Below are 26915 nucleotides of genomic sequence, written 5' to 3' on the forward strand. Positions count from 1 at the left end.
TGTGCTGGTAGTTCTATGAGACTTTAGAAACATCTCGGAGCTTACACTTCAGCCCAAGGAAAGAAAAAGTACAAAGGAAACTGCACTGGCATCTCCAACATGTGAAATGTGTTTATGTGAAAATATTTTATTTACATGCAAATAGAAATTAGAAAAAGGATCCATATGTCTTGGCTTTAAAAAGTATTAATGATGTATCATCAGTTTAGAGAGAAAAAAGAAAGTGACAGAGATCTATTTTCTAGGCTTCAAGCTTGGGGAGGGGCAAAAGCCTTGGCTCATGTGAACATCTGCAGACATTTGAAGGGTCATCAGCAGCAGCAGGCTGCTACCTCCCCTGCTTGGGTGAGAGACAGGCGGCAGCGGGAAGTGAGGCTAGCATACACACACACACACACACACACACACACACACACACACACACACACACACATATGTCTTTGCCTTGTTTCACAAGTTTGCCTTGAACTGTTGTAAAACACTTGAAAAGGTGAAATTTCCAAGACCCACGCCAACAAGTCTGGGCTAGGTTAGTGTTATCCCAAATCTGCTGAGGTGAGTTCCCTAGACACTTGGTAGAACTCCAGGATCTGGGTTGGTAGAGTGTTTGCCTGCATGCATGAAACCCTGGTTTCCACCCTTAGCACCGCATAAACTGGGCATGGTGGCATGCACACACACACCTGTTATCCCAGCACATGAGAAGAGGTAGAAGGATCAGGAGTTCAAGGTTATCCTTGGCTATATAACAAGTCTGAGGATAGCCTGGGCTCTGTGAACAAAAGACACCAGTGGGAAGGAATGAGATGTGCTGGGGGCCGTCAATCATATGCAGACTGTTGAGAAGTGTGTGCTGTGGGAAAAGGTCGTCCAGCAGCTGGTGACCTTAGGGGTTGACTTCCCATAGTCTTCCTTTGACCAGCCTGTTTATCTCTGATCCTCCTTCTGTGGAAGAATGAGCTCGTTACTGGACACCCTGCTTGGCTACCCCACAGATACGTGAGATCAACATAGCCTTTGTGCTATTTGCTCTCAACCTGCCTTGAATGCACCCTGAATGTGGTATGTAGCGTTGCCCTGCCTCTCCTCACAGGACTCAGAGCCCAGCTACAGTACCCCCAGGGCACCCTCGTTCTCTTTTTCTCTCGAGGAGCAGCACAGACACGCTTTTGCCGGAACGGTAATATGCCAGTGTGTCTCCTGAGTGGGCTCATAAATCAGTGCGGTCTCTGGAGAGCGGCACGTGTAATCACTGCTCGAGCCAGTGTGTCGCATGTGCAATGAACAGATGTGGCTGCATTATTCAGTCTCCTTCTTTGACTTCCCTGCTTGAGCATACGTTTAAAAATGTGATGTTGATGAACGCACCTCCCCCAGGGAACATAAATCCACCAACAGAACTGGCACCCAGATTTGGATGCACCAAGAAGGAGTTTCAAATGCTTAGGTTAACCACTTGCCATGTTGGAGTCCTGTCGAGTTCTAGGCCCAAAATGTTATGATGTATGTGTCATTTCAAATTCTCTTGCTAAAGATGAAATAATTGCTAATTATATCATCCGTGAAATTTACATAAATGTCAGAAGACATGGTGCTGTAGTAGAAATGTGTTTGTTTAATTCTGCTCTTTCTTTCTTTCCTTTTTTTTTTTTACATATCATGTGAAACGTGGTATATACACAAAGTGTCTCTGCATGGTTTGTAGAAGGACTGTCACCATGAACATCTGCATCTCCAGAGCCTAGAGATGATGCAGGCTACTGCTGGCTCCCGGGGTACTGTGTTGTCTTTCCTCCTTCCTGGAGGGGCTGCAGCCTCACAGTCATGGCGCCAGCTTGCTGCTCTTGCTTAGAGTTTTACCATGTGTATCCGTTCCTGAGAGTTTGTGGTGGCTTGAACCATGACCCCTGTAGGCTCATAGTATGAAAGCTTAGGGAGTGGCATTAGGAGGTGTGGTCTTACAGGAGAAAGTGAAGTGTGTCACTGGGGGTGGGCTTTGAGTGCTCAAACCAGGCCCAGTCTCTCTCTCTTTCTTCCTGCTGCCTGTGGAGATACCAACCTCCCAGCCACCTCTCCATCACCATGTCTGCCTGCATGCAGCCATGCTCCTGCCATGACCTCAATAGACTTCTGAACGGTAAGTTAGCCCCAATTAAATGTTTCCTTTGTAAGAGTTGCTGTGGTCATGGTGTCTCTTCACAATTCTAGAAACCCTGACGATGACACAGCTCAGTTTAGTTCCATGTTTATATCATGCCATATGCATTTATGGTGTTCCTGTGAAAGATCTAGGAATGTTTCCTTCAGTGCTGAGTGTTGCCTCTCCAGGCCAGCTTGACCACATTCTTTGTTGGGACAGGGGTGTGGACTTGGGACTTTGGTTCATCTTCAACACTGCATTGCACTCTCTTAGTAAAGGAAGGCTTCCTATCTGGAAATACTTGGTCTGTTTCCTATTGTAATATATAATTTTATTTTTAGACAGGGTCCCCTATTGCTCAGGCTTGTCTTGAACTTGACTATGTAGCTGAGGACAATCAAACTTCTGGTCCTCCCGCCTCTACCTCCCAAGTGATGGGATTACAGGTGTGTGCCACCATGCTCAGTTCATGCAGTGCTGGGCCTCAAATCCAGGCCTTCGTGAATGCTAGGTAAGCACTCTACCCACTGAGTGCCATCTCCAGTCTTCATATGAATTCTGTACATGTCTCCTGGGCTTCACGTGCACAGACCCTGCAGACTAGAGTAGGGTGTCTTCTGTAAAGGATGCTTGAACTTTGTCTCAGAGAGTTAGTGATGGAATATGTGATTCGGTGTGAACTGATTTTATTGTGACCCTTAAGCATTTCAGACACACTGCAAAAATATTGATAATTTTAATATATATAGCTAGATTCACAAACTTTATCTAAAGGTAAGATGAGGGCTGGGAGTTTGGCTCAGTGGGTATAGTGCTTGCTTTGCAAGCTTGAGAACCTGAGCTCAGATCCCAAGCACCCATGTAAAAGCTGACTGAGCAGGAGAGTGTACTCATATACATACATGTGCACATACATATGCCCACACACATGAATTGAATGAATGAAAGGATGAAATACTTTGCAGGGTTAAATGGCTTTGTCTGGATACACAGAACCATTTGTTCTTTCCTGCTCCTCCCTGCCCTATTCCCTGTAGTTTTACAGGTCTTTCAATGGGAAGCAAAAGTAAATCATTAAGATAATTTAACATTAGTGAGTCAGAGGCAGGCATCACTTTGGGATTTTTTTTTTCTTGAGCTCTGGTCCAAAGAACAGCTGAGCTATGAGCCAGTTGGAACTGAGACTCTGTACATCCCAGGCTCCTGTCTAATGCATACAGCACACTCCTCCTCTCTGAATTATTTCAGACACTAATCCAACTGATAATAGTGCCTAACGCCCACTTCTGTCATGTGCTTTGTGATAGAACTTTCTGCTTAAAACACAATTCACTTATTGGACAATTTAAGATTCGATGTCTGATGGACTCTGTTCTGGATACTATGGCTACTACAGCTTAAACATTCATCTCTCAATTCTTTTTTTAAAAAGATTTACTTATTTATTTGTTTATTATGTATACAGTGTTCTGCCTGCATGTATGCCTGCAGACCAGAAGAGGGCATCAGATCTCAAACAGATGGTTGTGAACCACCATATGGGTGCTGGGAATTGAACTCAGGACCTTTGGAAGAACAACCAGTGCTCTTAACCACTGAGCCATTTCTCCAGCTCCTCATCTCTCAATTCTCGAAGCCAGCTCTGAGACCAAGCTGTCTGCATATCTGTGGTCTGGCAAGTACACAGTTACACATTCTCAAATAGTGGAGCGCTAAGAGCTCAGGTCTCTTTATCCCCTTCTAGGGCACCAACCCTACCCAGGGGAGAGTGGAGTTCTCGTGACTAATCACTTTCCAAATAACATAGCAAAAAAGAAAATGCAGGTTTGGTTGGTTCATGGAGAAGGATTCTAAGACCAAAATTACCTTTCAGAATAAGTTCTATTAGGGAGTCTGGTTCCGTGGAGGCCATGATCAGGCCCTGAGGGGAGAGCATTAGGAGGGATAGTACATTGTACCAGAGGCAGCATGATGGTGCCTTGAGGGGGGGGGCACTCTAGGTGTTATGAGGAGACAGATCATGAGGAGAGATAGCTTAAAGTAAAAGAGATGGGTACAAAATCCCTTTCCTTTCAAAATTTAAAAAGTATTTATTTTTAATTTTGCGTATTCATGTCTGTGCTTGTGTATGTATGACAGAGTGTACTGCCCATAGAGGACAGGGGAAGGCATCAGAGTTACAAGTTGCAATTATAAGTAGTTGTGAGCTGCCCAATGTGTGTGCTGGGAGCTGACTCGGGTGCTCTGCAGTACGGGCTCTTAGCCAGAATCTGCCAAATTCCTTCTGTAACACTTTGTCAGGGGCTGGGGAAGTCCTGATGCCTAACTAGAGGCGTCAGAATTGTTCACTCAGAGGAGCAGAGGCGAGGAAGAACCCTTGTTTGTAAGTCCCCGCTACATACACAGGAGGAGAGAGGAGAGGGAAAGAGAGAGAAAGGCTGGTGTGTGTGTGTGCGTGTGCGCGTGCGTGCGTGAGAGAGAGGAGAGAGAGAGAGAGAAAGAGAGAACACATTCCATAGTCCACAGAGACTCCTCGAGATAGTTCGTGTCCTATCCACTTTTGTTGTATTAGTGAAAGAAAAGAATTGTATTTATTAGTTAATTACTTAAAAATTAAAATATCCCACTGTCTGACTTTCACTGTTATTGCTAGTAGGATAGTAGATGTTTTTTTCTTTTTCATTTTTGTTTGTTTTTGTTTTTCAAGACAGGGTTTCTCTGTATAGCTTTGGAGCCTGTCCTAGAACTCACTCTGTAGACCAGGCTGGCCCTGAACTCACAGAGATCCACCTGCTTCTGCCTCCCGAGTGCTGGGAATAAAGGCGTGTGCCACCACTGCCTGGTGGCTAGTAGAATTCTTCTGTGTCTGGCTCAGTGATATAGCTGTGTGGTGTGTATGATGTAACTCTTTTCTATGATGTAGTCTTTTTTATTTTAGGGAGTTGTACTGTTTTGGCAGGTGTACTGCATCTAACTAAGGGTTAATTAGAATTTTGTTTTATCAAATGTCAATAATGTACTAACAGAGTATTTTTCCTGCATGGTTAAAAAAGTGGTCAGGAAAAAATAGCAAGAAAATATAGGGAGGGGCTGGAGAGATGGCTCAGTGGTTAAGAGCATTGACTGCTCTTCCAGAGGTCCTGAGTTCAATTCCCAGCAACCATATGGTGGCTCACAACCATCTGTAATGATATCTGGTGCCAACTGCTATCTGCAGGGACACATGCAGGCAGACCATTGTATACATAATGAATAAATAAATCTTAAAAAAAAGAAAATATAGGGAAATTGACTTAACTGTAAAAGACATTGCCAATTAGAATACCAAGTCTAAAATGGCTCTTACATATGAACTTATTTGCATAGATTAACATTTAATCAGAGGCAAATTTGGGAAATTGGGAAATTTTTAGTGTACTGATACTTGAAGATAGTTATATAACATACTGTTTAAGCTCAGTTTTTATATTTCTTTTAAGACATTTTACCTTTGATTTGTGTGTGTGTGTGTGTGTGTGTGTGTGTGTGTGTGTGTGTACTCAAGCACATAGGTCAGAGGACAACTGGCTGGAGTCTGTTCCCTCTTTCTGCTATGTGGGCCCCAGGGACAGAAGTCAGGTCATCAGGCTGGTGGCAAACATCTTTGCCTGCTGAGCTGTCTCACTGTCCCCATATACTATAGTTTGAAAGCTCAGTTTATAACAGTAAAACACACCCTCCTTTACATATAAGCTTTATTTAAATGTATGTATGATTCTCTGTGTGATCTTGACTTCCAAATAAGGCAACCATTGTGGATAAAGGATAAGGTTTATTTGTTTTTTGCAAGTGTCTCTTTGACTCATCTGCTCCTTCGCGTCAGTCTTTTTGAGTTCACTTCGCATTTTACAAAGACTTTCTGCTGGGTGGGGTGAAGCTGCAGATCATCTTTACTTTCAGGGCAAAAAGTCATTCTGAATGAAAACAAAAACAAAAACAAAAAACCACGGTGTGATGTTTCAGAGGGGGCTTATTGAAGTATTCAGCTGTTGTCGAATACCAGTCCAACTGTGTAATGCATGTGATACGATTTTTTACATTAGATGCTTAGGTTTGGATATGGTTTTATAACTTCAGAGAAAAATAAAACCTAAGTTGGTGAAAGCAATCCTCTGGGGGCTCGACACTGAACCCCAAGGGGCCTGCTTCCTTTTTTTTTTTCCTAGTAACAGCTCTTCAAAAACTTGAGGGTGAGGGTTGTTTCATTACATTTCCCCTACTCCAGGACAGACTTCATAGCTCCTCAACTTCCTGTTCAGGCTCAGTACCCCAGCATTCAGCCTTGCTAATGCAACCCTGTGGCCTTCCCCTTCTACCTATTGGTGTTGACACTAGCCCTTTAGGGTGTGCCTTTAGTGAGCCCTTGTGCTTGTAAGCCAAGCATATCATTGACAAGCCTCTCCCATGCCTCCTCCATCCCTTTTAAGTGTGTACAACCTACAGCCCAGAGGAAGAAACTGATGCACCTATATATTAATATCCAGTGTTGCAATTCTGCTAAATTGGACTAGAGAAAGTTAGATTAACAGAGCTGAGACTAATGAAGGGAGGCGCCACTTAAAACAGCATACCAGGAAGCAAGGGGCCAATCTGACCCAAGCAAGGCAGAACTAGGCTTAGACACTCATTAGCTATGGAACTTCTGTGAACTCTCTGCTCCTGATTCACACTCCAAGCTACCTCTATGAGGTCATGGGATATTAACGTTAAGATCACTCTGTCCCGTGTCCTCTGTCCTTTGGGAGCTCACTAAGCCTTCCCCTCTTCTCTTTCCTTTTTCTGATGCACGAGGTGTGCAGCAGAGTAGAGGGCAGAGCGGTGGTTTATACCATCTTGTAGGGCAAGGCACACAGGCTGCCACAGTGAACGTGAGCAGTTATCTCTAGCTAAGAGAACGCTGAGGGGGCAGTACTCAGGACGGTTGACCTACAGGGCCCTCAAAGTCTTGCAAGAATAGCTTGGGATGTGAGAAGAGGAGCAATTTAGTTTTCTCAGACTGACCGTGTGGAGGTCACTTGATAGCTGCAGAGTATGCTTTCAGCAATCGCCATTATTTTACATTCCAGGGAGATAAAGTCTCAGAGTACAGTTGCATAAGGGACTGAGGCATAAATCTGCCATGGGCAGGCTCCAGGCAGTGAAAACTGAGGCTGAGAAGGTGTGGGGTTTAGAGGTGAGCAGCCTACCGTTTGCCTTCTCTGCTAAGCTGAAAAGGGACCTGGACTTCCTCCCATAAGGAAGGTGGGGAACAGAGATGGATTTCTTGACCACGGAGGGCAGAGCTAGGAAAGGGCCTTCAGAAGCACAGAAGCATCCTGCCATGGAGCACACAAAGCTACAGGAAAACGTGGTCACCATGACAAAGCGTGTTGACATCCCTCTGCTCTGCTGAGTCTGTAAGCACTGTTGGACCATACTTCCTTTTCTTCTTTTCCTATTCCCATCCCAACCCCTTCATGTCTCCAGGAACTTTGAAGCCAGGAGAGATGACACACCACCAAAAGTGGCATTTTCTGGGGTAGGGTCACATTGTTCTTATCAAGCTTCCTCAGGGTTCTCCTAGGTCTCTTGTAAGACTGGGTCAAAAGCTCTGCATGTAGGCCCAAGAACTTAGCATATCTACTGAGTTTCCCAGTGGTTCTTTGGTGGGGGTGGGGGTGGAGAGACAGAGACAGACACAGAGAAAGTGGCATTTGGTGGGGGTGGGGGTGGAGAGACAGAGACAGACACAGAGAAAGTGGCAGAGACCAAGACAGAAAAACAGAAAAGGAGAAACAAACTCAATACACACAGGAAAAAAAAAAGATAAACACACTAAGAGAGAGACAGTGAGACAGTGTGAGAGAGACAAAGAGGGAGAGAGAGAGAAAGAGAGAGAGAGAAAGAGAGATAGATAGATAGAGAGAGAGAGAGAGAGAGAGAGAGAGAGAGAGAGAGAGAGAGATATCTTGCAGTCTCCCAGGCTTCTCTCTGACTCAATAACAAGGCAGAATGTAACAGCTCTCAGTAGTCCTTCGCTGGTGTCCCTGGGCTTCATGAAGCCTCTGACTCCAGAGGAAAAGCTGACAGACACAGATGGGGAGAAGGGGAGAAGCTGGCCAAGTCATCAGAAGACCTTAGTGCTCATCTTTATCTTCTACCCTGGGCCGAGTGAGTAAGGGAAGGCCCCATGTCTTCCTGGTGCCCCATCACTAGTGTGTCATGGTACCCACTTCCTGTGGCTGATGGGAACCTGAGCTGGGAAGTTGCTTGGAACCTGTAGGCACAGCATGAGGAGATGTTAGTGTCACCTTTGCTGTGTCTCTCCAGCTTTGACCCAGATGGTCTTCAGAATGAGGCCTGAGTAGTGAGATGTCATGCCCCATGGCATGATGGTCTGTACCGTGTTCCAGACATTGGCCCACACCGCACTGTTTTCCCACTTGAACTTGATGGTGATCAACTCGCCAATGTCTTTGTCCAGTGTGATGAGGAGGGAGTAGGTTTTATTACTGGTAATTCCTTCGCCCCTTGAAAATAGACAAAGGAAACCAGTTAACTGAACGCAGCTGGAGCAGCAAGTGACACAGACACACTCAGGATACCGAAGTGACTTTGGGGGATTTTTGTTGCACTTCCAAAATCAGTGTTCAATAGACAATACTAGCAGTAGGTATGAGAAGTTTCAAAGGGTTTCTCTGACAATAAAATCAGGAAGCCATACTGTTTTCCATATTAATCACATCAAAAAGGGTCTGAGATATTTTGCTGTCATGAATAAAGCTAACTGTCTTTTGGCTCGGTGGAGTTGAGCAATGGATCTGGACGGTCTCCGTGGCTGACACACAGACACCCGTAACTCACTTCCCCTCCCCCAGTATAAAAAGGGCTCTCTCAGTACAAACAGAACCATCCATTAAAGCAACACAGCTTAACAGGACAGAAAAACAGCTCATAGGAAAGGATTCACTGACTCACAGCGAGACCGAAGCGCTACTGCGAGGCACTGTTACTGCTTTTGCTTCCTGGTCTCCAAGACCATCCAGTCCCCATCACTGGCAGAGAGAGGCCAGCTCCATGCCCTTTCTGTGCTCCCGAGCGGTCTCTCAGGAGAAATATTGACAACATAGAGGTAACACTGGGCCAGGTGACACAGCCTGTATGGAGAGCCCCCAGGCCTGGCTCATCTCAGCTCCTTCTGCCACGTGTTGTCAAGGTGACTGGTGTAGGGTCTACCCAGCTGCTGGGCTGTGCGCATCCGCCCTAAGGGCAAAACCTCAGCTTACCCTCCCTCCCAGCAGAACATTGCCATGGTAAATTTGGTGAATGTCTGAATCAGTGTCTCAGGGACCCAAATTGGGTTCAATCTTTAGGAAGCAAAGGGCTGTCCCTGAAAGGGATGCTCAACCCCTGTCACTCCCCAAGGGAGTCTGTGGGGAGGGTTGAGATGCCAGAAAAAGGCGTGGTCATTTTCTGACTGGGAAAGCTGGGGAGTCTCTGAGTGAGGCCTCGTGAGGCTGCTGGTGTGAGCAGATATGCCAAGGGTGGGGCAGGAGCTGGGCTGGCACGTCCTGCTGACTGAGCTTGCACACCTGTGATAAAGGCAATGATTCCAGTTTTGTTTCTGGGCATATTTTCCTGAACTCACTGGAAAGGTGCTTGGGAATCTTTATGAGGACCCCTGTCCCACCCCCATAGCTGGAGTCTTTGTGAGGACCCCTGCTCCACCCCCACAGCTTCTCCCTCTCCCCTGTGGGTCTTCTCTGCATTGCACACACCGAGTGCAGCCACCTCTGGCTTCCCTCTGCTCCCAGGGTGATGATCCCCTCCACTCTCACAGATGCTGCTCAGGGATCCTGAGATACAATGTGAGAGACAGGATTGGGTCGGTGTCCCACTGACCAGCATCTCTGGGGCAGCCACCGTGGGAAGTACCCATTGAGAAGTGGAGTCTGTCTGGAGCCTGCGAGAGAAACAGGGGTGCCACCACCACAGAAGGGGGCCACACTGGTACTTACAGCGTGATGGGAATTTTCTTCACTTCTTCTTTTGTTCCCAGCAGGGACATGGAAAAAGTGGGCTCTACTGGCTTCTCAATTTGATTGATGAACTGGATCTTGAACTGGTAATGATAAACTAGAGGTAGAGGAGGGATGAGAGGGCCAGAGATGGGGAGGAGAAAAAAATTAAGTAGGACTTTTTTTGTGTCTGCCAAGGATAACCTTGAATTTCTTCTTTATTTTTTAAATTTATTTATTTATTTATTTATTTATTTATATTTAATGTGTGAATGCTTTGTATATATACCTGTATACCAGAAGAGGACATCAGATCCTGTTATAGATGGAGTTGAGCCACCATGTGGTTGCTGGGAACTGAACTTGGGACCTCTGGAAGAGCAGCCAGTGCTCTTAACCATCAGGCCCATCTCTCCAGCCCCAACCTTGAACTTCTTGTCTTCTGCTTTGCCTCCCTGAGTGTCTGGATCACAGACATTCTCCGTGCTCCACCATACCTGGTTTATTCAGGGCTGTACATGCTAGGCAAACTCTCTACTGATCAAGTACATATTTTAAATGCAACAGGATCTTGTGTGGCCCAGGTTGGACCTAGACTCACAGTCTTCCTGCCTCAGCCTCCACGGTACTGGGGTTATAGGCCTATAGTCCCTTGCCCAACTATTTATATAAGAATTACAAATTTAAACTCCTCTACTTTTTTAAAATTTAAAAATGCAGAGGAAACATCCTAAATAGATAGGTATCAAAATGTTAACAATGTTTCTTTGCTTATTCACCCTGAGCAGTGGAGCTCTGGATGCTCTTAGTTTCCTTCCTTCTCCTCTCTTTGCATCCTGACACAGCACTCATAGTGTCTTTATAATAGTGATGATGGTGGCTGGGGATGTAGCTCTGTAGGAGACTTTGCATGTGGAAGGCTTTAGGTTCCATCCCTAGTACCAAAAAGAAAGGAGATGGCATTGTCTGTGAAAGACAGTGGAACTGGGGACTAGGGAGATGGCTCAGTCAGTGAAGCGCTTGCCTCATGAGCGTTAGGACCTGAGTAAAATCTCCACGTAAAAAGCCACATGTGGCGTACTTGTTTGTAATCCCAGCTGTTGGGAGATTGGAGGCAGATATAGGGGATCTCTGGAACTTGCTAGCCAGCTGGTAAAGGTCCAGGTCAATAAGAGACCTTGTCTCAAAAAGGTAGACAGCTCCTGAGTACTGACATCCAGGTTGCCCTCTGACCTCAGGACTCGGGGCATTTCCTACTATCCTTCTCCTCGTCCTGAAGACTGCATATTCATGTTCAAGGTGGCTCCTAGCATCAGGCTTCTGCAGGTGACGTGAGCCCACTTTCCGGTGGGGAGAGGGTGTCTCTGACTCTAGATCTCTCGGACCGTTGTAGCAGCCACCTAGTGTTCTCTTCTGCAGGATTCTGGGAGGAAACCTTCTGTCTACCTTAACACACTTAGACCCTACACTTTGTGCTCAGATCCCCGGACTGGATGCCCTGACCACATTACAAAAGGATGTGGGTGAAAAATTCAGACAAGGGCTACTGGACCAAGACCAAGTCCTAAACACTTGGATGGCAGCTGTGGGAGGAAGGACCCTGGCTTCTCATCCCAGAAACTTTTGGAGAGGACTTACACTATTTGGTGGTTGTCAGGGAAGCAAGGCAGAAAGGAAAGATCTACCTAGAACACGGGCTGCAGGCGCTAGGGTAGGAGCTCTGGGATGTGGACAAAAATGAGAGTCAGGGGCCTGGCCTCCAGGAAAGAGGTGGTGTATTCCTAAGCACTTACGCAGTACCCAGAGCCCAGGGTTTTCCATTCAGCCCTCTGTTATAGGAGATACTTGGCGTTGGCTGCATGTTCTGTCCCATGGTACTGGGGAGGAGTGGGTCGAACTGTGGGGGGTTTCCCCACGAGCCTTGCAGATCTATCTCACTTAACTCTCACAACAATCGATGCTATTATTATTTCACTTCACAGGGCAATGTGCAACACACAGAGCTTCAGTGACTGTCTGAGGACCACACAGCTAGTGGCAAGTAGCATCTCAGAGACGTAAGCCCAGGCAGCCTAGCTCTAGCAGCTGAGCGAGCTGAGCTAGTAGGAATCAATAGCTCCTGTATATCTCAAGAAAAAAGTTGAAATGTAAAAAGAGATTTAAATTGAAAAAAAAAGTCAAAATAATTATTTAACGAATAATAAATCAGGGCAGGGCATGGCGGTACACGCCTTTAATCCCAGCACTCAGGAGGCAGAGGCAGGAGGATCTCTGTGAGTATGCTGTTAGCCTGGTCTATAGAGCAAGCTCCAGGACAGCCAGGATTACATAGACAGACCCTTTCCCAAAAAATCCAAATAAATTAAACAAGTCAATAAATAAATAGAAACCAGGAACACCTTAAGTAGTCAATACTGGCAAAAACGACAACTCGTTTCTGTGATGAGATTTTGTTCTGTCAGCCAGGCTAGTTTGGGATTCTTGGGCTCACGTGATCATCCTGCCCCAGCCTACTGCGTAGCTGGGAAGACCGGTGCGTCCTGAACCACAGAGGTGGAGCTTCTCACGCAATGACCTTAATTTTCTTCACGTGGTTTCTATGGTACCAGCTTTATCTTCCTTGTGGTGGCATCTTCTGAAGGAAGACACCGAGGCTTCTGGGAGGTGGAGTGCATTGCTCACCTTCTAGTGACTAATGACTGAAGTGGGACAGTCAACTCTGGGGTCCAGCCGTGTGATTTACTCTTAGAAGCCATTAAAAGATATTTTTTTCAAGAGCAGGTAGATGGCTGGAGATATGGCTCAGTAGTTAAGAGCACATATTGCTCTTGCAGAGGACCTGAGTTTGATTCCCAGCACACACATCTCTCTATAACTCCAGGGGCTCCTACATCCTCTTCTGACATCCGTGGGCACCTGCACTCATATGCACATACCCCCCAATTTAAAAATAAAATAAACATTTTAAAGATATTTTCCCAAGCAATTTCACTTGATGAAAGAAATGAAAAGGAAAGGAATAAAAAGAAAAACAAAAGTTATAACCACAGTGCATGAAATTGTCTGCGGCATATAAGAGCAAACTCTGCACAACAGGAAGCATATTCCCAGAAGTCACAGGAGTCTGGATATGGCCAGAACTTGTGAGCACTTGGAGAAGGCAGGGAGCCAGGGTTTTTTTCCAAGGTCCGCACCTCCTACAGTAAGTGTTTTAATTATTCTCTTCTTGGGAAAAAGAGCTTTTCAAAATGTTTAAAAAGCAATCAAGAGAACAAGAAGCTACAGTGCCCTGGCCTTGAAGGAGCTGGCATTCAGGGTGTCTAGCCAGAGACCTGCCACCCTCTGCCATGTCTGGTGGCCTTCAGTGTGCATAGTCCCGCTCTCTGAGGGAAGGGAATCTTGTCACTTTAAGAGTCACCACAATAGGACAAAACTCATTAGACATCCGCGCAGTACACAGTGGGATGTTTGTTAAAGAGCCATAAACAGACAAGCTGCATTAAAGCCCCCCCCAACTGTAATAAGACATACCCATCAAGCACCTTGTTATGGTACCTCAAGCTACATCCTACTATACTAAATGTTTTACTCACCTACCGCCCTCATTCTTTGGTTCTCTTTTTTAACTTTGGTTTTCCGAGACAGGGTTTCAAGCAGCGCAGGCTGGTTTGAACTTGATAACAGAGGTTGACCATGAACTACTTGCTGGTTCTCCTGCCTCTACCTCCCAAGTACTGGGATTACAGGCGTGCACCACCACATCAAGTTTGTGCAGTGCAGGGAATTGAACTCAGAGATTCATCCATGCTAGGCAAGTTCTCTGCCAACCCAGTCACATCTTCAATCCTCATTTTTGGTTCTCTTAGTGAAATTAAGTACTGGCAACATGCTGGCTCTCTTTGCTGGGGTTCCATCCACTCTTTGCCCTTCTCTGCCTACCTCTGGATCTGGGACATGACTTTGACTGTATCTGCAGGTTCTATTGCTTGTTGGCTTTTGGGTAGGCTTGGGCACTAGGGAGGTGCTTGGGGTGGGGGGGGGACCCAGAGACTTTCCTCTGTCCCTGTATGCTCTGGAGCTGCCTCTGCAGCAGCTGCATCTCCATAGTCAGCAGCATCAGCCCCTCCTCCCAGCTCCTCCAGGATATCCCAAGGTCTATTCTTTCCTCTGCTCACCCCCTTCTGATGTCATGGTCAAGGTGATGCCACAGTCCTTGCCAACTTCCTTTCCATCACTATAGGAGTTCCACTTTCTGTCTTCCATACAACCAGGCCAGACAGTGGGGTCCTGTTTCTCAGCTGAACCCTACACAGATAGATTCTGAGGGTCCCGATGAATTTCAGATAAGGGCACCAAGGGTTTAGATATCTACAGTTATCTAGATGGTGAAACATGGGACAGAACTCCAGACCTGGTGTCTGGTTGCAAAAGACCCTTCTCATGTCATCTAATGTTGGTATCCTGCGAGTGGTGTGTGCCCTTTGACACCAAAGTAGCCCAGGACAAAGTGTTTGCCCCAGCTGATTACATTCATCGTGGGCTGAACCTTCAGAGGCCTCCGTTCTGTCTCCTGAAGGTCCAGCCATGACTGGTGGGGAGAGACTTTCTTGTCCCTAAATTGGATATGTGCTTTTTCTCTCCTCTTTTCCTAAGTGCTCTATGGGAGTAGATAGACTTCCACATCAGGGAGGTTGCAGTTTTAGGGTCCTGGGGGCTGTGCGGTTAGACCTGATTATCAAGGCCCCTTGAGCTTCCATAACCTACAAGGGAGAGTTGCCTTGATGCCAGGAGGCAGCTTCTTGTTCAGGTGTGCAAATGTAGAAGCCAGGTGTGGTGGCATAAGGTTGTAATTCTAGCTCGGGCTACACAGCGAGGTCCTATCTTAATAATCCAAAACAGTTAAATGAATATAATAAATGAAATGATCACAAAAGGCCTGTGTGAGATGAGGCTGAGTGAGCTCACAGCAGACCTGGCTGAGGCAGCGGCGGGGGGTGGGGGGGCGGGCACAACCATCTTCTCCATGATGCTGGGGCCACCAATATGCAGAATGCATTCCTGGAGACCCTGTGTCCGAACTGGGACTCTGTTTTGTCAGTGCATGAATGCAGCCACCTTTTCGGAGAGATCTTGAAATAAAATGAATTCAACATGAAAAAGCCTTTTAGGTGTGGTTATGGCTCAGTAGGGAGAGGGCTCATCTAGCATATGCCAGACTCTGGGTTCAGTCCCTAGCCAAAGCCTGGTTATTGGTTCTTACTTGAATGTGTGTCAATGTTTTTCTTAGATGCTCATAGAATTACAAAGCTAGCGGGGAAAAGCATGACTGCTTTGCTTGCTTACCTTATGATGTGTTTAACTGGGCTGCTAATAAATGATTTAGCCAAAAAAAAATTACCCTGTGACTTCAAAGAGTCCAGATAAGCCTGTGTTCTGACACAGAAACGATTTCACAACTTGTAGATAAAAGGCCTGGAGGAGTCTGCTGACCTGGAACACGATGAGGCGACTCCCTCCTGAGCAGAGACCTGGGGTGAGTCCACACTGTGGAAAGTCCTGGATTCTCATTCACCGTGGACTCTGCTAGTGCCATTTATTAAAACAAACAAAATCCCAAATTTTTCTCCTCAGAGTGGCCATGGTGAACACAAGATATAGAATTTGTGGAAAGAATGTTTTGTTTCCTGTCCTTTTTTTCTCTGTGAACTGTTACTGGGTCTGGGGGTCTTATGACCTCTCTGCAAACATCACAAAAGGCTTTTGTTCCCCTGGGTATGGATTTTATCTCACTGAGCTGTAGGAATGAACTCTCCCGTGCTTTTCTGAAGTGCCTAGGATTTGTTCCCATACTTCAGGAAAGCTGACAGTTGCAGGATTAAGGGTCCAAGGACTGTGTTGTCCTGATGTTGAGGCAGAAGACAGCCCATGGGCCTGCAATTCATTGATCCAGAGCAGGGCAAGGGAAGGAGGGTCATGGGACTTTGTAACTATGTGTATGTGTTTATTCTAGCAGTCATATCTGGGTTCAGCACTTAGGGTCTGATGCCCAGATGCCATGAGACTAGATGCCTACCCCTTCTGTGGGAAGATTTTTAGTGTGTTGTTGATTGCCTAAGAATGGAGAGAGAGAAATACATAAGAATGCTTGTGCGTCTATATGTATATGTATGCATCTGTGATGTGGGATTCCCCTCTGTATGCTGTGAATGTGTTTTGTTACCATTGGTTAATGAATAAAGCTACTTTGGCCCATGGCAGAGCAGAATAGAGCAAGGCAGGAATTCCAAGCAGAGATAGAGGAGAAAGTAGGTGGAGTCAAGGAGATGCCATGTAGCTGCTAAAGGAGACAGACACTTCTGAACCTTATGGTAAAATACGAAATAATAGGAATGGATTAATTTAAGATGTAAGGGATAGTTAATAAGAAGCCTGTGCTAATAGGCCAAGCAGTGTTTTAATTAATACAATTTCTGTGTGATTATTTCAGGTCTGAGTGGCTGAGACCAAACAAGCAGTCTCCACTTACACATTTGTGTATGGTGCATCTGAGTATATATGTCTGTATGTCTCTGTGTCTGCATGCATATATTCACATTTATGTGTATACATGTACCTAAATGTATGTAAGAAAATGTGTATATGTATATATGTATATATTGTATATTGTGTATGTACTTAAATATGCATGTGTATGAATGTCTTGCTGCATCTGTGTATGTGTGTATATTTGTGTGTATATGTATATTTGTGCACATGTATACATATGTCTGTATGTAAACATATACATGACTACATTCATGTATACATGTATGCATATTCATTCATGTATATATGTGAGTTGTATGCATATGCATATGTAAATATGTACATGTATTTATATAATTTATGCATGTATATGCATGTATGCATGTACATGTGTGTGTATATATGGGTATGTATAAACATTTATGTGTGCATGCTTGTGAATAAGTATGTATATACGTGTTTGTGAATGTGTCTGTATACATACATGTGGAATATAATGCTGGTTGACCTCCTGTTTTCAGCTCCTTGTACTGTGGGTCTTCATTGTATGGTGGTCATAATGGTCCTCACATGGGAGGCGAAGCTCAGAGTTTGGGTTCTCATTGTCACTCAATGCCCTGTCTTTGGAACTCCTCACAGCACCTGGATGTGATGGTATCACTCCATGTTGCCTTCTCCCGCCCCCTCTCTGCGGCATTGGCCGGGTGGTGAGGTCCAACAGAAAGACCCATTTGTAGTGGCTCATCTCCACACTTGTTGACACTCCTTACTTTATAGCTAAAAATCAACCTTCCTTATGCTGATCTCAGTTTCTCACTGTTTCTCTGGGATTCTCCCTGGAATGTAGTGGAGCTTTCTAAAGAATTAGCGAGAAAAGCCCAAGACAGACAGATCCGTCAAGTGACAGTTTGTCTGGTCACTTAGAGGAGGTCTGGGGAGAATGGAGAGGCAGGGGGGAGGCCGCTAGAGGAAGAGTCAGGACTGTGAGGTCACTCTGGGTCTGGGTCTGGATCAGAGGCTTCAGAGGCTGTGAGAAGTGAAAGACTAGCTGAGACTAAACACAGTGCTCACACTCACAATTGGTGCCGCCTCTCTGATCTCAAAGTGTTTATAGGAAATCTGAAAAAAAAAACCACATCCCATAAATTACGGCATTCTCCCGCCTGTCTCTGTCTCCTCTCTCCGCTTTCACTCTGATAAAAAGGCAGCTGAGTGCTCTCCGCTCTCCCTCCACCCGGTTACCTCATCTGCTTTCTCAGAGGGTGACACCAGCCCGTCACTAGCTAAGCAGGACTTAATACAGATTCCTTCCTATCCTTTAAAAACAGCCTCCCAACTGGCCACACTTCCTCCCGACGGAGTGAGGACAGGAGCAGCTGATAAATTGCCTGGATCCACTGGGTGGCCATTTCCCGATTCTCTTCTGCCAAGGTTGCACTCAGCAGCTTTATCTGAGTTCTGGCAGGGATGTTTGCAGAGAAACAGATCCTTTGATGGCTCCATCAAATATCTCGGGAGCCAGGGGAATGTGGGCCAAGTTAGTGAAGTTATAATCGGGGCGTTACATTTATCTTGCTTGACACACCAGACCCTGACCAAAAATGTACAGCACGTGTCCTAGGAAAATGTGAACAGTGGCTTCTCTGTACAGCGGGGTTGGGCAATGCAGTATTTCCAGGTTTTACATGTGACTGGGAGCCCACATCAGAGATGACCATGGTCATGACCGTCGGAGAAGGGGGAGTCATGTGGCTGCTTTTAAAGGCCTTGTACCAGCACTGTCAAGAGAATGTTCTGAAAGATTGGAATGTTTCATTTCTGTGCTGTCTGATTTAGCAGCCATGTATTTATTTGAACCCTTGAATGGAAGCTGGAATGAGTCATGGCATTCTGTTTTTTATTTTTCCTGAAGTGTTTAAATGAGGGTTTAGAAGGTGGCTCAGGAGGTAAATGTGTTTGTCAACAAGTCCAACAACCTGAGTTTAATCCTTGAGACCCACATGGTGGAAAGAATTGACTTGTGCAAATTGTTCTCTGATGTCCAAAAGTGTGCACCATGGCACATTCCCCCTCCCTCCTCATATATTATATAATAAAGTAATAAAAATGTAAAAAATGTCTAAGTAGCCACGTAAGGTTAGTGGATGGTTACCCTTCCTGTACAATGATATACTGATGACAGAGTTGACCAGTTAAGTCTCACTGGGTGTCATCTACAGCTTCCCCAGGGCAGTATGATGTACCCACTGACACACTGATCCCATGGTGAGGGACATTAGCTTGGATGCATGAAACCTTGCTCATTGGAAGGAGTGAAGAGAAACTGGGAGACTAAGGACTCAGTCCTTAGCTTTATCCTTGGCTGGTTTCAGGAAGTCCTGTGAGTCCCCGCCATATCACTGGCAAGGGGGTCCTGTCCTCACTGGATGTGTCTGGAGCAAGATAATTTACTGAAATATAGTGAAATAATTGTTTCCAAGGGACCTGCTGCCTGTTGGGCTGCCCTGAGCCCTGAGATGGGTTCTGTCAGTGACCCAACACTGGTGGGTCACTGGTGGGCAAGACAAAGCAGAAAGATTGAATTTTCAGGGCAGCGGGCGTTGATTGGTCCCTATAACTCTGCACATGTGCACAGCGCTTCTTTCCTGGCTTCCTTCTCTGGTCACTGCAGCCCAGAAGGAGTTCCTGAACCTTCAGGTGGGAGACTCACCTCTGAAGGGGGCCTGGGCTCGGGTGATGAGAAAGAGCTTCTTGCTTTTGCTTGGCCAATCTTTGCGGATGTCATAGCCCAGAGTGTTGCAACGGCCCTTCTTGCAGCTTAGACACAAGCCCTGGCTGAAACTGTCCATGTCGCTGCACTGGAAGCCTGTGCTCTGTAGGTCGCTGTGTCGCAAGGAGTCAATGAAGAGGTGCACCGAGCGCTCATGAGCACATTTGATGGTCTGGGTTATGGCTGAGACACAGGACAAAAAGACAATTAGCGCTCTGAGCCCCAAGTGGCCCCAGCAAAAAGACTCATGGTTTCAGTCCTAGGCAGGTGTGTGTGTGTGTGTGTGTGTGTGTGTGTAGCAGGACTGCTGAGTGTTGTCTGTTCTCTCAGACAACAGAGGTCTGTTGCAGCAGAAAGTAGACCTCTGTAGTCACTGAGATCACCGTGCTATGACGACATGGATTAGACGGAGCTATTATAGGCACCTGCTGTTCCTAGGTAAACTCCAGATAGCACAACTCACTTCTGAGGTCCTCACACGGTTAGCAAAGACCTAGCGCTGAGGTCTGGACAGAGAGTTACTTGGATAGGGCTGTGGGCTTCCTCTTTTCTTACCACAGCCAGGTCATCCAAGTCTAGGGCCTAATTACCAAAGCAAAATTTTTTTGTGTTTAATATTCTGGGGTGGTGGTGGGTTGGGGGTACAGCAAGATGGCTTATTAAGGAAAGGGGCTCGCTGCCAAACCTCAAGACCTGAATGTGACTAAGATAAAACTCCTATAAGTTGCCTCCACACACATGCGTCCCCAACACACACAAAATAAATTAAACGTAATAAAGATAAAAATTAAATTGTGTGTGTGTGTGAGTATGTGTGTAAGTGTATGCAAGTGTGCATGTACCACAGTATGAGTGCTAAAGTCAGAAGACAACTATCAGGAGCTGACATTCCCCTTCCTCCTTTACATGGTCTGGGGATCCAGCTCAGATCAACAAGCTTGCATGGCAAAGGCCCAGACCTACTGAACCATCTTCCTGGTCCATCATCCTTTTTCTTTCAAGACAAAGTCTCGTATTGTCTGGGCTGGCTTTGAACTCTTGTCTCTCAGGTGCTGCAATTACTCCATGTCTGGTTTTACACAGAGCAGGTTCTGGAATCCAGGTTTTCCTGTAGGCTCTGCTGGCACTCTGCCTTGGAAGCTACACACCCATCCTCCCATCATGAAATCTGACCTTTTTAAAGAAAACCTTCCAATTTCTAATCTAATCTGTAGCAAATTATTCTTAAGTGAAGTCAGGGAACAACCAGAAGACACAGAAATACCTAAAGCCAGGTCAGGCACAGGGCATCTTGCCTGGAGCCACTTCCTTTAGTGTTTTAAAACTAAATGTAACATTGGTCATCTTGGTCACCATCAGCTCTGCTGCTGGTGTCTGTTAGGAGGGCTGTACTGCTGGCTGTCCACGCAACCATTCCCCACGGCTCCTCAGCAGTGCCTGGAGGCAGCTGTTATCAAAAATGAGAAAATAGCAGCAAAGATATTGGCAGGGCTCTGGGAGCTCAGTGGGTGTGGTGCCCGTGTGTGTGTGGGTGCGGTGGGGTGAGGAGGGTGGGGAGGGAGAAAGCTGTTATCAAGCTGTCTTCTGCATAGGTGTGGTTGGGGGAAATTCTCCAGAATGGGAGCACTTTAAACAAAGGGGTGAAGGACTCAGAATTCCTCCTTACCCCCAGTTAGGCAAGCAGGGTGCATTCAATTAGCTATGCCATTTTAAGTTTGGCGTGGGAAAGAAGACAGCAGTGACTGGTCAAAAATGTGTTTACCAGGCAAGTGGTGACCAAACACTCTCCTAGGGTCTGTGCTGAGCTTTGCAAGGAGGGGCTGTAGCTCTGAGAAAAGTGTGGGTGAATCAGCTGGGACCTGTGGCTAACCGGAGGAGTGGTGACTGCTAGGGAGATGCAAAGACAGATAAGGGGAACTTCCCAGAAGGCTCTGGGGTGTAGCGGGAAGCTGGGAATGCAGCCAACTGCAGTAGGGGAGGCGGTGAGGTGTGTGAAGGTCTTTCTGATACTGGAGAAGTGAGGGTGGTGATGGAATCCCCAGGGCATGCTCAGCCTGGGTTTGGATGACCGAGGTGGGAAGCTAGTGTGTAGGAAGGGGGTTTCCAGCTGTCACAGAGTGACCTGGAACGCTCCCATCAGGGTAGCATAGCAATGAGAACTCTGGAATGCCTGCAGTTTCCACGGGCCTGGAAGGCGCGGTTGCATGTTCTTTAGTTCCTTTTTATCCCGTGTGTGTTATCAATGTGCAGTTCAGTAGCTCTGCTGCTGGAAGTTGCATGGGGGCATGTGGGCCTGGGGGAGAGTGAGAACGGGTGTCGGAAAGTCAGGCCTAGGCTGGGGAGAGGTCAGGAAGAAAGTGGTCGCCATGCAAGCACAAGGATCTGAGTTCAATCTCCAGAACTCAAGTGCAAGAGCCAAGTATGGTGGTGTGCTGGGATGGCAGAGACAGGCTTGGGGCAGCTACCCTAGTTGAATCAGTGAGAACTAAACCAGTAAGATACCTTGTCTCAAAAAACAAGATAGAGTGTACACCCATGTACACACACACACACATACACACACACACACACACACATACACACACAAACACACGAAGTCAAATGCCCTCCTAGAGAGTGGAAGCCTCCAAAGGTGGAAAGTTCCAGAAAGGAGAGGACAACAGGCAGGGCCAGGACTCAGCTCTCACAAGGGCAAATGCCCTTTGAACAGCTTCTGTGTCACTCTGGGTAGGGGCGGGGAGAGATGGTTTCTGATGGTACTCTTCCACGTGGCCTCCTCTGAACTGTCACAGGGAGTAGCTGGGGGTACTACCAGCGCCCCCAAAAGACCTTTGAGGCCCTATAGCAGGGTCTCTAGCCTTGCTGAGATGGTCCTGGAGGCCTCAGAAACAGGCTAAAGCTCTAGGCTTTGACTTTCCATTCTTACCGTTTAAGCCGTGCTCTGCAATGTGTCTGTAGAGTTCCAGGAAGTGGCAGCCCGGCTGGAAGGTGCCCCCATTGGGGTAGAAGTCATAGTGGGCAATGGGCTGTTTGATGCCCACACTCAGACCCATGTGCTCACGGGTGAAGGTGTGAATGGCATCCACAAAACTGGCATCATCTGGAGAAAGACGGTCGCTAGGGGAAGATCCCTCAAACATAGGGCCTGCGGGGTCCAGTCCTGGTGAGAAAACGAAAGCAGGCATAGGTTAGGCGCAGAAGGCTCTGATATCATTGCACATTTCTGGGCGAGCAGGAAGACAAGAGCTTGGTGCTTCCCTGGGCCCTTCCACTCTGACATTGCTGTAAAGCCACAGCCATTCACGGTGTGGAAAAATCACCCAGGCCAGGCATTATTCTAAGGGGAAAGGTTTGCAGATCAGGAGGTAACAATCAGGTTATGAGTGAATGCTTGATTTATTTAAGCAAATCAATTTTAAGTGCCTCCCCTGGTAGTTTCTGCAGCATCTGTTTGCATAAAAATGCAGCAGCCCACGGTGCTCATTATATGCAGTTCTGACTCCTTGGGCAAAGGAAGAATTTGTTTGCCTGTGTTATCAGTAGTCTCCTTGAACAAGCTGGCTTCCTACGCTCATGTCATCTGATTGGAAGGTCCAGAAGAAGCTTAGGAAGGGATGAAAAGTGTCAACGTGTGGGGGCTTAGTAAGCTCCAGGCTCTGAGCGACAGACACACTTGCAGGAACAAGAATGGCTCCTGGACGACTGCGTGGGGAGAGTACCTATGCAACACGGACTCTCTTCCTCGGATTTGTCTGGAGGACCCTTTGGTGGCAGGCCTCAGCCCCGGCTGCCATCGTTGCTGCAGCCAAGGGAGGAATTGACAGTGAGCGGTTAGGTCCCCTGCTCTCCAGCTCCACCTGCGGCCTTGGTGTCATCCACTTTTCTTTCTTTAGACTGACAGCCAGATGACTAGAGCATAAGGAGTCCTCCTGCTGTCGCCTGCCCGTGTGGGTGGCCTGGTTGTAAATGCTGGGATGTGACAAGGCTTGCTGGAATGGGAGGCTGAGGGCTCAGGCCTGATAGCGGCTCACTTTGTGGAATTCTTTGTTTTTTCTTTTTCCAGTGTGTGTGTGTGTGTGTGTGTGTGTGTGTGTGTGTGTGTGGTGTGCATGTGTTATATGTGTGTGGGCACCTTTGCAGGTAGGAAGGGGTGCATGTGACACCCGGAGATTGATGTCAGGAGTCATCCTTAATTGTTCTTTCACCGTATTCAATGAAGCAGGGTCTCTCAATCCAAGCCTGAGCTCACAGGGCTATGCAGCTTGCCATGGGGCTCCCCCTGTCTTTACCTTTCAAGGCTGGAATTATGGGTGTGATCCCACACCCATTGGGCATTTATGCACACTCTGGGGATCCCAATGAATTCCGATCCTCAAATTTGCTTGCAATATTTAAGCCCAAACTTTGGAGAATTCTGACCCCTCTAGCAAAGCTTCTAGCAAGTCAGGCCTCAAAAACAAAAGCTAAAATAAACAACAAAACCAGTTTGAAGTTTCTTGTTCTAAAAGGTAATTGGAATCCTCTTTTGGACCCCTTTGGAACAGCTTTGAGAGTAGTTCCCTGGAAGAAAGGTCATAGGAAACAGGCTGTCCTCTGTTCTGTGTTCCCATGGGATAGCAGCAATTCCTGACAGAAGACCTGCTGGGGAGTGTGTGGTGTCATCTCCTGAACTAAGAGTCATCGATGAACACAGGGAAGCAGATGTGTGCTCCCTGCACCCTGCGGCCACGGTCACCTGTGATTCTTCCAATCTTGTGCTTTCCATCCATGGAGCTGCCTGCGAACCCTGAGACATGTGCTCCTAGGCTGTAGCCGATTAGGTGAACTTCGCTTGGAGGAAACTCCACAGATTCCTGCAAAACAGGGCAGGAGGGTTGAAGGAGGGGGTGGTAGGAAGCCAAGAGGCTGCCACAGGACCTGCTTCTGTGGGGCACCCGTTCCTGCTTGGTGCTGTCTGTGAATCAATGCTTTATGCTGGGAAACTGTCACCTCACCTACTGTCCTCTTGGGGGATGGGGGATGGGGTGGCCTTTCTTTGGGATATCCTGCTGACTGCTGCCTCCTGCCTGCCTGGCTTCAGCTGAAAAGTTCCATTGGTGCCCTGCAAAAACTAGGGATCCCCTTGTCTTCGCCTTTTAAGGCTGTGATTACAGGGGGCTGCCACACTTGTGCAGGCTTGATGGCTTCTAAGTGTGTTTAGATTCCTCAGGACTGATGTATCCAAACTTTTGTCTTCTCTGAGTCATAACGAATGAAGTATAGTTTTAGACCACACTGGGGCATCCAAACTATGACCCACAGGTCTCAAGAGCATAGATATATTTATTTTGTGTGACATGGTGACAGGACATTGTCATTTACAAAGTTCATAATGGATAACTCTGCATTTGAACTTTAAAGTTTGTGAGAAAAATCTTATAGTTTTCTTTTTTCCAATGTTTTAAAATTATGACATTTTGTGTGTGGGCACATGAGTGTGTGTGTGTGTGTGTGTGTGTGTGTGTGTGTGTGGTCAGAGATAACTTGAGAAAGTCGGTTCTCTCTTTCTGCCATGGGGGTCCATTGGTCTCTAATAATGTTTAATGATTTTGTAGTGGACTGCATTCAAGGCTCTCCATATGTCCTAGTCTGCTCTCTGTTGCTATGATAAAATACTGACCAAAAGCAACTTGGGGAGGAAAGGGTTTCTTTTAGCCTGCAGATTACAGTGCACCATGAGGTGGAAGTCAGGGCAGGGACCTGGATGCAGGAACTAAATCAGAAACCATGGAGGAACTCTACTTTCTGGCTTGCCCTCTCCAAGCCTTGCTCAGCCTGCTTTCTCGTACAACTCTGGATCCCAGGGATGGCACTGCCCACAGTGGGTTAGGCCTTCTACTTCATTCATTAATGATGATGATGATGATGATGATGATGATGTATAAAATGCCCCACAGGCTTGTCTACTGGCCACTCTGACAGAGGCATTTTCTCAGTTGAGTTCCTATTCCCAGAGGACCCTAGCTTGTGTCAAGTTGACAATACACTAACCAGCACACCATGGATGCGCGGGATAGCCTAGGCAGGGATGGGACTCTGCTGCTTCAGGATAATGGAAGGGTGTGCAAAAAGGAGTGGTGGCTGGGGAGGAGGGAGAAGATGCTCAAGGGAGGCCTCATATCAGGCCTCAGACCTGTAAGCTGAGGACTGAGGTCTCCTGGGGTAGCAGGGAGACCTCTTTGAGACCCGCTCATCTTCCTTGCTGTCAGAGGAGCAGGCGGGTGGACTTACCTCCAGCCATAGGAGAAGAGTGGCCACCTCTTGGCCTACAACACGGGTGTTGCGGACAGCGATGGCGTAATGTTGGTAAGCCAGGGAGATCCACTCCACCATCCCCACGTTCACGGGTCGGGACTTCAGCACGCCTACTAGCTTCCAGATCCACGTTTCTAGCAAGCCATCCACCTGAGGGTGTGCCACAGGTTGTCAGCCTAGCTGAGAGGGGAAAGGGAGCCCTGTTCCTGGGGTCACTGAATACACAGCCCTCTTCTTTCTCAGTCTCAAGGACAACACTAGATCTTCCCTTCCAACAGAAAGGCCTGGGATTCCTCAACCTTGAGCTGAGGACATTTGAGTTCAGGAGCTCTTGCCCGGCTGTCAGCCCATCTCTAGCTCCGCCCATGTGGTGTCAACCCCATCTCCAGCCCCAGATTTGGAAGACAAAGTGTGTCCAGACCTTGCCACATTCTCCCCACCTGAGAATCACTGTCTGAATTTTCCCCCACGGTTGCACTTTCTGAGCCCTAGAACAATGGAAAAGTGTGTGAAAATGAGGTTCAAGAGTTGACTTCTGGAGGTCAGCTCCTTGGTGCGTGGGGTCCCCCACAGGATATGTCCTGCCCTCTTCTCCCTTTGGTGGGATGAACCTGAGACCTGGAGCCCTGCTTTGTGTGCCCCCTGCTTGGGATAACACATGGGGTGCTCGCTGTGTTCCCAGAGCTGAGTGTTTGTTTGTGCCTTGGAGAATAAGTAGAGGGCAGCCGAGTCTAGGGCATTCCAGACAGTCTTGTAGGCCTAAAGGGGGTATAAAGGTGTCTGAGGACTAGAGAGATTTAGGAGAGTTCAAGGTCAAACTGCAGGAGGGGAAATGGTAGAGCTCCATCCTCATACCCCACCGCACCCCCATCCCACCCCCATTAGCCACCCTCCTGTCCTTCCAGGGGAACTGAACTATGGTTATCTAAGTAATGTTTACTGAGAGCCAAATATACCAGCTGAGCTACTTTGCATGTACGTTACTTGGCCCCTGTGCCTCCGTTTCTTCGTCAGCAGCATGGGCATGTTGCCTGGCTTCCAGTAGGGTTAAGACCAAAGGAGTGGATGGTGGGTATGGAGTTCTTAAAACAATGCCAGGAGCCCAGGCAAGGTGCAGAAACCCACAGTCCTCCAAGCTCTTATTGCTATC

General features: G+C 47.0%; 1 protein-coding gene across 1 annotated transcript in view; it reads right to left on the reverse strand.

The window, feature by feature from the left end:
* Window positions 1-5860: 5860 nt before the first annotated feature.
* Window positions 5861-26915, reverse strand: part of Lipc (lipase C, hepatic type) — a 131142-nt gene continuing 110087 nt past the window's right edge. Inside the window, 8 exon segments of the mRNA XM_038321687.2 lie at window positions 5861-5996; window positions 5999-6093; window positions 8470-8688; window positions 10177-10294; window positions 19412-19654; window positions 22398-22631; window positions 24207-24324; window positions 25742-25915. Of these exon segments, the coding sequence (XP_038177615.1) occupies window positions 5875-5996; window positions 5999-6093; window positions 8470-8688; window positions 10177-10294; window positions 19412-19654; window positions 22398-22631; window positions 24207-24324; window positions 25742-25915 (1323 nt within the window). The 3' untranslated portion in view covers window positions 5861-5874.

Source organism: Arvicola amphibius, chromosome 3 (assembly GCF_903992535.2).
Source record: "Arvicola amphibius chromosome 3, mArvAmp1.2, whole genome shotgun sequence".
Taxonomy (NCBI): Eukaryota; Metazoa; Chordata; class Mammalia; order Rodentia; family Cricetidae; genus Arvicola; species Arvicola amphibius.